We start from the raw sequence: 11,716 nt of genomic DNA, 5'->3' as shown, positions 1-11,716 counted from the left end.
GCGACCACCGTACGAGCTTCGGGCAACAGCGCGTTTCTCCCTGTTGCAGAACGGTTGTGTATTGACATTCCACATTGGAAGACAGGAAGTGTGAGCGGACGGTTATTTTCGTAATCAATTTGCTCTCGCCACAGGAACAGTTTCTTCCCGACTGCAACTGGCCTCATCCAAGAGGGCCCGGGACCCCCCCCCCCGCTCAAACGGACGCAGCCCGCAGATACTACATGGTCCTGTACGCCTTAAATTGAATGGGTATGTCAATGCGTTACATTAACGCACATTCCTCATTCTTCTGGACTATTATCCATGCACATCGCACATACTGTTTTACTTTATACAGAACATTGGCACATTCCTGCACAAGCTGTACAGCTTTATTAAAGAAGAAAAACAGCCTTATTTGACAAATTCTCATATATTTTACTTATTGTTTTACATTTATGTTTTCATGTGTGCACCCAACACCAAGACAAATTCCTTGCACGTGTGAACTTACTTGGCAATAAAGACGATTCTGATTCTGACTCTAATCGCCCATTTCTACTGTGGCTTAAACTTCCCTTGACATTTGGATGGGAACGTACGACTGGCGATTTTAAAACCCAAATAAATCCGAAAGAACGATTACGTGATATTCGCGACAGCTCTGCTAGAGCGGCTCATCTTCCGGCCACTCCGAGGAACTTTGTTTTACGGCGACTTTTATCGACGCAAAAAAAAAAAAAACGCCCTATTTTTGTCGTGGAATTTTGTGGCGCCCGACGTCCCACTCACTCGATCTCCATGCTGAGCAGCTCCAGCAGCGCGGTGAAGATGCCCATGTCGTAGAGCAGGAACACGTTGTGCCTGGACCAGTGCAGCACGTCCACGTCCACGTCGCACTCGTCGAACACGCCTGCGGTGACACCACAGCGCACACACGCACGCACGCACGCACGCACGCACGCACGCACGCACGCACGCACGCACGCACACACACACACACACACACAGAAAAGCGTTCTCAGATGAGCTCCTCCAGGTTAGGGGTTCGTTGCATGAGATGAAGACCAATTTGTAAGCTACGTCTCAATTAATTCGGGATTTAAAAAATGTAAATCTTCATGTTTGTGTTGTCCAAACGTCACATTTTTGAAAACTAAAACCATTAAAGTTTTTTTTCAGCTGATACTTTATGAGAAACAGGCATTCATGGATTTGCGTTATGCATCCTCTCTGTGCCGTTTCCACTGTTGATGGCGGGGTCCGCCTTTCCCGGCAAGAATGCACTGATCAGGCACGCGCGGGCCGTGAAATTTAGACGGTAAAGCAGCGTAGCTAGTCGTGGTCGGCAAGCTGTCGATATGGACCAACATTCACCAAAAAAAAAAAAAAAAGGAACCCTGGGATGGAAAAAATGAACCCCACCACCTCAGGCGGGCGAGGAAGAAAAAGCAAACGGATGAATGGATCAGGAGGTGTCCGGTACCCTGCGCCAGGTAGAGGATGGCCCGGGCCACCTTGAGCCTCTTGTCCCGGTCGGTGACCTCCAGAGCGTCCAGGAGCCTCATGACGTAGGCCCTCTGCTCCTCCAGGGGCAGCTCCGTCCACCGCTTCCCTCGCACTGGAAGACGCCAGAAAAGAGGTTGTGGGTGAAGGAGAGCGAGCCGTCGTGACTCTGGTACCGTTTTATTATTATTATTATTATTATTTTCTGATGTAATGTAATGCACCTTTAGTGAATGAAAAAAAAAGGATGAACGCATTTTGCATGACAGGCATCAGTTGAATGTGATGAACCGTGAGTCAGTGAGCGTCTCAGTCAATATGAATTTGTGTTGGTGTTTTCTCAACCGCGGTCGCAGTGTAACACAAGGCAATGCTTCAAGGTGAAGTGCTTTTTTTTTTTTTTTTTCCTTATCTTTCGTTTTTTTGTTTTTGTTTTTGTTTTTTTTCATTGGAACGCCTTTCGCTGGAAATGAGTAATGTAAATATCGCCAAATCGCAAAGAAATCGCCCGATCGCAATTATTTGAGCTGACTGTGAAATTTAAGGGTTCAACTCTAAACCATTGTTTCGTAATGTTGGATGGATAGAATGTGAATAAGGTAAATTAGGTAATTAGGTCTACCAAAATTTTTCAATGTTCTGATGTTTAATGCCGAGGGATAGCTCTTAGAGATATGTGTGTATTATTACTGGAGGTTGATATGTATTATTACACTTTTATAAGACTGTCCTTTGATACCTGGGTTGGAACTGCGGGTGGAACACGGATTTTTCCACCGGTCGGCCTTCGTTGCAAATGAAAACGACACAAAAGCTTTTTGTCAAAACAAAACACGGGAAGAGCAAGGGAGAGAAAGAGGGATGAGGAGGGCGGGGTAGGGGGGTGGGGTCACGGGTTCCTCCCTAATCTCTTCCGGCCGCTCCGCAGGCTGAACCCGCCGCGCCCTCCTCCTGACCCTCGTTAGTTTGGAAACGAGAGTTTTGGCGTCCGGGGCTTTTTTTTGGATCTGGAAGTTTGTCGATTGACAGCGCGCGCTGACGCAAGCGGCACAGAGACGGAATTAATAGAACCACTCAAGTCATGAGCCAAAAGCGCTCGCACACACACACGCACACACACACACACACACACACACACACACACACACACACACACACACACACACATTACCGTGGCTCCTGAAGTCCTCCTCAAAGTAGTCTCTGTTGAGGGCAAACTCTGGCTCCTCCGTGTAACTGTAGAGCTCTGTGGACGGAGAGAAAGAGAAGATGATTAGAGAAGACAGGAGAGAGAAGAGGAAAGGAGAGGAGAGGAGGAGAAGAGAGGAGAGGAGAGGAGAGGAGGGGAGAGGAGAGGAAGGGAGAGGAGAAGAGGGGAGAAGAGAGAGGAGAGGATAAGAAAGGAGAGGCGAGGAGGAGAGAGGAGAGGAGAGGAGTGGAGAGGAGAGGAGAGGAGAGAATAAGAAAGGAGAGGCGAGGAGGAGAGGAGAAGAGAGGAGAGGAGAGAGGAGAGGAGGAGGAGGTAGGATAGGAGAGGAGAGGAGAGAGGAGAGGAGAGGAGGAGGTAGGATAGGAGAGGAAAGAGGAGAAGGGGAGAGGGTAGCATAGGAGACGAGAAGAGAAGGAGAGAGGAGAGGAGGAGGAGGTAGGATAGGAGAGGAGAGGAGTCCCCGGTCCTTGTTGACGGGTACACATGTGGAGCCCGAGGAGGCGCTCACCTGAAAGCTCCGCTGACAGGCTGTCCGTGTCGCCGTACTCAAACTCCAGGTTGGGGGACTCCATGGAGCTCTGCCAAATAACACACGTCAGAAAAACAATAAAAAACACATGGCGCGCGCGCACGCACACACACACACACACACACACACACACACACACACACACACACACACGCACGCGCACGTTCTCCGGTTCGAAGAAGTCAACAGGGACATAAGCAGAAACCTAAATATGGGAAGTGCACATTTCAGCGCCGGCCCCTCGAAACACCCAAGACACGGATTCTGGCAAACGCGTCAGAGCAAATGTGTTAAGGCCGACATGAGGCGAGAGACATTCGCCCACGCGTCCCAAAGGGCCGTTCCTCCACCGCGTAGTCATTCGTTGGGACTGGGCTGCCGCCGTCCATCACCCGCCAGCCCTTAAAATGTAACATCCGCCCAACACTCACACCCAGACCTGGGGCCTCGAGGTCTGAGAAACGATGTGCCGCACAGATGGATAAGGCTGCTAGTATGGGAAGGAAACAACGAATGTGAGCGGAGGAGGAGGAGGAGGAGGAGGCGGCGGCACGTCCTCCATTCCGGAGCGGCTCGGTGTCCGTCTCCAGCCGAGGGTCTCTCGCTGCGGCGGCGTCAGCCTCGCCCCGGAACAGCGCACGCCCTCGACGCTCAGGAGAACGAACGGCCATTATGGACACGCTCACGAAGCCGTGTGACTACGCACGCACGCACAGACACACACACACACACACACGCACACACACACATCACATCACATCACATCACATCTTCTAGCGCTGCTGAAACGGATATCCCCAATATCCGGTCCAACGTTTTACGGGATCGGTCCCGTCTCCACACCAAACCCCGGCTCCGCGGTACGGGCAGCGGAGCCGGAAAGGCCGTAACGCCCTCACTTTCAGAGCTTTGATGCATCGCCACCTGCAGCGATGACTGACCGGGGGACAGCGGCCTGAGAGCGCACAGGGATATTCACAGCTTTGTACATTCGAGCCGAGAAGGTGGCGAGAGCGGCAAGGCTGTTGTGCAAACTCTCCTTCAGTAACGGAACATGATTCTAGAGCAGCCGCAGCCGCCGCGGTGGCGGCATGGGAGAGCAAGCGTTTTGCTGAAGCGCCCTTGGACACAACCCCCGAATCCCGAGCGGCTCCGGCCCCGCCCCCGGCCTACCCTGGGAGAATTTACTGCCCGCAGGAGGTAAATAAAAGCCCAAACCGATCCATATCCGGGGAAAGCGTGGCATAACGGTCGTAAAGCAAGCCAAGTGTATTCATACAAGCGCTTAATCACAGCCAGAGTCTCAGCGGGCTTCCCGGGGCCGACGTTAAGTGGAGGAATAATAAGGGGACACCTGCGAAAACCAGAGACCCAGTCAGACAAGGGCGCACAATAATACTCCCCTGTTATAGAAAGAGGAAGAGACGCCTCCAGGAGAGGCTCTCGTTCCGGACGAAAAACTTCCACGTGTTGGTGTCGACTGCCTGCTGGGGAGAACACGTAACCTCTCGTCGCCACGCACTGTAAACAGCAGTTTGTTTATAGAGAGGGAGGCAATTTGTATTTTAGACTGGCTCCAGCACAGGGGTTAAACCAATTTGATCTTCGTATCATCGCAGCACGTGTAGAGCAGGAAACAGGACGCGCTGGGAAGAGCAAATGACTCATAATTCATCGCAATTACCAACGCGCTCTATTCGGACGGAGAAGGGGCTCGGGTTACTCAATCCTCTGCTCATAAACCGGGGCAAGATGACATCAATACCCGAGACCGCGAGAGCCTTACGCTAACCGGTTTGATTCCCTCATCGGACCCGTCCTTTGTACTTGTACCGGGCGACGACCCCTAAAGCCCTCCCGGGGACTTTACCGTTTATTGGACCCAATTCATCTTTTCGCGATCATGGGGCGGAAAACGACGCCTTTCCCTGACTCGTGCTGTTAGAAACCTTCTCCCCCCCCGTGAATCCGTACTCACACCGAGCCCCGCGCGCGCGCTCCGGCCGCGAAAGGTCCGCCCGCGGGGGCGGGGGGTGACATTTGGGCCTCGGAGGCCATGTTACATCGCCGAGGCGCCCTTTCACTTTTCACGGGGAAGCGTTTGAACTCCCGGCGACTCAACACCTGGCCGGCATCAAGAGCATCAGCAGCAACAACAGCATCAACAGTTTCGCTTTCCTTTTCAGCCCAATTCCACGGTCATCTTTAAGACGGACAATAAACGGACACTTGACTCCATTCCAAACGGGCCCGACAACCCACAAACACAATTAACTCGCAGGGAAAACAGACGCGCACGCACGCACGCGCGCACACCAGAATCCTCAGCTGCGGGGGGGGGGGATCAATGCTCTAATTCCTTGATAAGCATTCAGCGTGTCCATTAAAATCACACTTATCGGGGATGATGCTGAATAGCTGCTGTTCCCAGCGACGCCCCCGACCTGAACTGTACGTCGGGTATTGAAGTTGAGCTGCCCACGCTTTTCACTGCGTTGTTTTCAGCTTTCACCCGACCGATCATGTACAGTGTGAACGGCTGAATGAGTGCGTGTGCGTGTCTGTTATATTCACTGTGTGTGTTCGATGACGAATGATCCGAGAGAGTCCAAGACAAATTTCCCCCGAGGGGATAATAAAATATAGATCTGATCTCGTGTCACTGCCTTGTCACGTTGCTCAAATAGTGCACCCGAGACAGACTGACTTTAAATACACTTCAAATAAAATGACAAGGTCTTCAGCAGAGGCGGGGGTGTCTAACTCGTTTTAGTTGCCTCTTTTCGGGCTGATAAAGTTGGAATCGTGCGCGTGAAGCTGCACAAAGTGTTATATTTCATGCATTTTCTTTCCGTTTAATTAACAAGATTGACTAGATTGGACAATATCATTAATAAACTGGAATGGATTCAGCTGCATTGCACACATATGGAGAACAACTCAATTTGATTTTTCCACTGAAACGTTTTGTTTATTATCTTCAGTGCACCATTGCCCCCCCCCCCCCCCCCCGTCATCATTCCGCGGACCGGCTTGGACCCCGCTGCGGGCCGGATCCGGGCCCGCGGGCCACATCTTGGTGGCACCACTCGGTCTTAAGTGTCGGGCTTTTATTTTTGCCATCGATCCTCGTCGCTGGGATCGATGTGAGGGAGTGAGATCACGGGCGGGATGAGGGAAGCGTCGGGCGGGTAAACAGCGCGCCGCCGTGCCCGCCGTCCTGCACCGGGCACGGCGGCCACATTCCCCACGGTCCAGTCCCGTCCCGTCCCCCCCCCCCCCCCCCCGCGGCGCAGCGCACTAGAGCGTTATTTATAGGAGCCGCTCTCCAAAATAAGCAGCCGGCGGTGTGGCTGACGGACGGCATGCTTCCCATGCAGCTGGTGCGAAAGCTCCCCAGCAACACACCGGCGAGAAGCCCCCAGAATGACGATAATACCAGAAAATACTATTGGAAAAAAAATATAAAATAATAACAATAATATTAATAATTAAAAATAAAAAGATGCTGCACAAGTGCCTAGTTTATATACCCCCAAAATCATCCTGCTGATCAATCAATTATTATTATTATTATTATTATTATTATTATTATTATTATTACTACTGTTTTAATTGAATTCCGCTCACCTCCATTTCCTCCGCCTGCATCCTTGCGCTCCTCACCCTCTTCCCGCAGGCCGGCCGCCGTGCCGCTGCAGAGCCGCCGCTTGCGCCGTCGCACCGGTGGAGGCTCCGGGTCCGAGCTCCGACCGTCCGCCCCGGCGTCTCGCCTGCTGCGGGACGCGTGGACGAGCCGCTCGGCGGGGAGCGAGGCTGAGGCTGAGGCTGAGGCTGAGGCTGAGGCTGAGGCTGAGGCTGAGGCTGAGGCTGAGGCTGAGGCTGAGGCTGAGGCTGAGGCTGAGGCTGAGCCGAGGCTGAGTCGGGGGCCGCTCCGCGCGCGAAACGCCCCGCTCGTTCCGTGCCGCTCGCGACTCGGTCACCGCGGCCGCGCCACGTGACCGGTTCGCGCGCCGCATTCCACCGCGACGAACTGCCGTTTCACGGAGGTTTGACGACTCCGGGGGGGGGGACGGTTCACGGCGTTTCAGGTTCCACGCGTGGTTCTTCTTTTTTTTTTTTGGTTGTGACGATTCCGCGCCCGGCGGCGCTGAGCCGACTCCTCCGGTGGGTTTGGACGCGCGTCCACGCACCGAGCGACTCGAACGGACGAGTTGGAAAATAGAACGGATCACTTTTTTTTTGTTTGTTTTGTTTTTGTTTTGGTTTCCCCCCCCCCCCCCCCCCACCGGGTCACTCGACAGGAACCGGCTCCTTAAAAAAAAAAAAAAAAAAAAAAGAATAAAATAAAATAAAGAGTCGGATCTTCCATCACGAGCTGCGAGGTGAGTGGCCGTGGCTGCGTCACAGCTCCGCTCGGTGGGCGCGCAGGGGCCCCCCCCTGGCCCCTGACTCCAAGCCTCGCAGCCTGAGATAGATATACCTTCAAAACAAAAGAACCGCATTGTTCCACTGGTTTTTGACTCGTGTTGCAGCTTCACTCATACAAATAATAGTACGTTGTTTTTTTTGTTTTTTTAATTATTAGTTTTTGACTCGCTAATAAGCAACTTGGTACCCGACTTGGTTCAAATTTACTGTATTAATCGCGTCATTCCTTTCCATATTTTCTTCGCCGTTACAGGAAATAAAGACGAAAACAAATGAGCTCCGAGAAATAAAAAGCAGTTTTTAATGTCCATGGGGAGCGGGTACGCTTCACGGAGGCGGCCATCTTGCACCGCCGTGTTCCTACGGTAGCCCAGAACGGACAGACCAAAACGCTGGCTCTAGCGGGGAACCTTTCGCGGCCGCCGTGTTGCTGCGGCGCGGGACCTCGCCGCTGAACCACACACACACACACACACACACACACACACACACACACACACACACACACACACACACACACACACACACACACAAAACCGTTGAAGGGAAATTGATCCGGTCCGGACCCAGGTGAACACACGGCGTCACACAGTGAGGTGATGAGACGGTCGAACGGCGCGGCAACAAAAACAAGAGCGACAACTACAATTTTTACATCTTTATTCATTAAGATTACAATTTGTAATTATTGCTCATCGTCTAAATTTATTTTTCTTTTTAATCACATGAAATATGTAAATGTTGGGTTTCTTGACATGTTTGAGAATTCTTCCAGTTCGCACTTTCAGGATTTACAACAATAAATACAAGAGTTGATTCTTTCATTCCTGTACTTTAAGAGGTTATATATATATATATATATTTATATATATTTATATATATATTCATATATATGATGCTGGTGTCTTCCCCTTCCCACCCGGGTGTCAGTCGGCTTTTTTTGAGGGGCAGAGAAAATAGTTTTGCCCCTCCCCCAAACGCAACTCAACACACAGGCCAGGATCCTGAGGCAGCTGTCAACAAAGCAAGTGTCCTACGGAGAAGGAGACTAATACTCACAGACAGACAAGGAGTCAGACAGACAGCCAGTCAGATAGAGACAGACAGACAGACACACGCCCTTAGAATTGACCCAGCGTTAACCTCAGGCAATCATATACCCCTCGACACACACTCCACCCCACCCGGATGCACAAAGGAAAAAGTCAGACTTAAGACAACGGGGTAAGAACAACTAGAGATGGCAGGTCAGGTCGTCAATAACATTTTTTTTTTTTTTTTTTTTTTTTTTAAAGGTGATTCCGCACAGCACAGCTCACAGTGAAGCAAAGGGGTTTTGGGCTTTTTCCTCGGATGACGGACCGACGGCTGGAGGCGACGCGTTCTCCAGGCACACGGAGGCACGGGACAGAAATGCACGGATGGGGCGTCTAAACAATGCCACGTTGATGCCTCGGGTGGTGGGGGCAGGGGTGGGGGTGGTGACAGTGTGGGCCTTTGTCATGACATGGTCCTATGTGGACGTCTTCACGCTTCCATTTTCTTTATTCCAGACCCCAAATCCTCACACGTGGCAGGCGGGGGGAAACCAAATGCCAACGAATAGCCGCACAGCGTGCATGATGGGGCCGAAGGTTATTCGGCTTTAACCCGTAGACATGTTTCTGGGAGATGGGGAAACCTAAAAAGACTTTTAAAGAATTAAATATTCAAAATTTTCGCAGATCTGAGCAACAGCCTTATGTACGTGGAGTCCAGTTGCGTTCACGTTCACCATTGAAAATCACATCAGCAGATGTGCGAAACCCAGCAGCACTATTTGTCAGGTAAAATGACCGATTAAAAAGTTTCTAAAATCCGAGCCCCCTTGACACACAAAAAAAAAAAAAAGATTAAAAAAAAAACTCAGTTGAATTTAAGGAAAAATTTAGAAATTTCATATGAATTCCCTTTAACTGCCACAACAACAACTTCCAAGCGTCATAAGAGCAGGTGTGTTCCATTGCTGATGCGGCTCACACCGTCCTATCAGCGCCATCATAGCATCAACGCGCCACCTCGAAAAATCTTAAACGTCTAATCGAGTACAGGAAGTTGCGATTTGGGGGGGGGGGGGGGAATAACAGCGGCGTACTTTGAAACGAGGCCCCGACCGGAGGAAACTACTTGGTACCGGCCTGGCGGGGAGGGGAAAGGAAAAAAAAAAAAAGATTTCTCTACATTTGGTATCTCTGTAAATATTCTGTCACAGTATTCGAAAATGAAGGTTTCAGTACATTTATTACACTTAGCATTATCATAGAACATTTAAATTGCTTCTTTTTATACTGACATATAAGTAGATTTTTTTTTTATTTTTTTTTTAAAGTAACATTTGATGATGTAAGGAAAAAAAATGATAGAAAAATCTTAATCTCTATATAAATATCTAAATATATACCCCTTGTAATGATCGTAGACCCTGCCATGCTTCTAATACAGTATAATAATAATAATTGGTAAGAGGAAAAAAAAATAAAAAAATAAGAATGTGAGCTCAGTGGCTGAAAATACTTGTTTTTTTTTCCTTTTTCCTTTTTTAAATCACTTCAACACTGGCGTTACTGGAGCTCAGAAAGAATTTAAATAGTTAATAAGGTGTTTTCACTGTGATTTTGATTGACAGGTGAAAGGAGGACTCCTAAAAAGATAAAACGAGTCTTCTGCTTTTAATCTGTCATCCATCAGTCATACTAAAAGGAAACTACAATCTGAGGGAAACGACCATTTGGAGGAATAGAGCTCATTTAAAAAAAAAAAAAAGTGACATCGATGCCAACAAGGAACAGTAAATCACAATGAAACCAGCAAATAAAAAGGACAGATATGATTGGACCCTGAGATCCCCCATAAGCCCCGCCCACTACGTTTAGCCCCGGCCCCTCATTATCACACGAGAGAAAACAAAAAATATATAATTACGAGTAGAAAAAAAAACAAAAAAAAAACAAACAAAAAAACCAACAACATGAAAAGAAAAAGGACAGGAAAAGGTGTCCGTCACTAAATCTTCAGAGGTCTTCATTTACAAATAATTTGTGTCTCTGTTCATCAACTATTTTTTTTTTTTTTTTGTCGTTTTATTGTATCTCTTTTTTTGTATCAATAAATGCATCTTTAATAGTTAAACAATAAAAGATCTGGCAACCGGGGGAGGGGGTGAAGGGCTCACTCTACGACTCGCCACAGTGATGACGGACCAAAGAGATGAGAGGTTGGGGGGGGGGTGGAGTGAGGGAGGGAGGGAGCAGCATGATCGATTTCTACGCGATATTGTTGCTGAGTGTAAATAAATAAGATGAAGAAAGCACAGGGCGGTCCGTGTCCCCTCCTCCTCCTCCTCCTCCTCCCCCCTCCCTTCCCCGTATGTGAAGCAGGTGTGTCTCTCCTCCTCCTTCCTCCTTCCTCCTCCTCCTCCCTTTTTCTCTTCTCTTCTGGGTCCGTGCGATTTCCCGGACTACCGCTGTTTCCTCACTGTCGCCTCGACGGCGGGTGTTAATACCTTTGGAGGAAACAGAGAGAGAGAGAGAGAGAGAGAGAGAGAGAGAGAGAGAGAGAGACAAGGCCGAGTTAAAGTTGAGGCTCTTGGAGGCAGGAGTTGGGTCGATTTCAAGGTCTTAAAACGTCGGCTCCCGTCACTTATGAATGAAGCTCCTTGCCGGGCTTTAAACGCGTCTCCGGCGTTGGAGCTGCGTTCACGAACGACGGCAAAGCGTTTTAACGCGTCAATCGCACCCCCCCCCCCAACTTATTTTTGAAATTGCCGCAGTAACATCCAAAGCGCAGGCCGCAGCAGATTGCCAGTGGGAAGCGGAGAAACTTCCTGTTTCCAGTCCCTCTCTCGTCCTACCAGTAATGGAGACTATATTGTGAGTTTCCCCAATTAAAAAAAAATAAAAAAATAAAAAAGATTCAACGTCTTTTCAAGGCTTAAACGTTTGCCCCATGGGAGAAGCCTTCGAGCAGGGTGACAAGCTGCAGCCGACTAAGTTTTAAATGATGGGAACCAACATTTATAA

The 11,716-nt window shown here is 49.5% G+C and overlaps 2 protein-coding genes across 2 annotated transcripts in view; both read right to left on the bottom strand.

Annotated features, from left to right (window-relative positions):
• Positions 1–7,183, bottom strand: part of strip2 (striatin interacting protein 2) — a gene marked incomplete at its 3' end in the record, with an annotated part of 31,577 nt that extends 24,394 nt beyond the window's left edge. The window contains exons 1-5 of the mRNA XM_080021966.1: positions 6,858–7,183; positions 3,207–3,276; positions 2,660–2,734; positions 1,469–1,603; positions 775–895 (exon numbers count right to left, since the gene is read on the bottom strand). Coding sequence (XP_079878092.1) covers positions 775–895; positions 1,469–1,603; positions 2,660–2,734; positions 3,207–3,276; positions 6,858–6,878 — 422 coding nt within the window. The 5' untranslated portion in view covers positions 6,879–7,183. The remainder of the gene's footprint in view (positions 1–774; positions 896–1,468; positions 1,604–2,659; positions 2,735–3,206; positions 3,277–6,857) is intronic.
• Positions 7,184–10,599: 3,416 nt separating this feature from the next.
• The window catches only part of ahcyl2b (adenosylhomocysteinase like 2b), a gene marked incomplete at its 5' end in the record, with an annotated part of 47,881 nt that continues 46,764 nt past the window's right edge, over positions 10,600–11,716 (bottom strand). The window contains one exon of the mRNA XM_080022578.1: positions 10,600–11,199. Coding sequence (XP_079878704.1) covers positions 11,193–11,199 — 7 coding nt within the window. The 3' untranslated portion in view covers positions 10,600–11,192. The remainder of the gene's footprint in view (positions 11,200–11,716) is intronic.

The sequence above is a fragment of the Zeus faber genome (genome assembly GCF_960531495.2).
Source record: "Zeus faber genome assembly, chromosome: 21".
NCBI classification, from domain to species: domain Eukaryota; kingdom Metazoa; phylum Chordata; class Actinopteri; order Zeiformes; family Zeidae; genus Zeus; species Zeus faber.
This window is presented reverse-complemented; position numbering and strand designations above follow the sequence as displayed.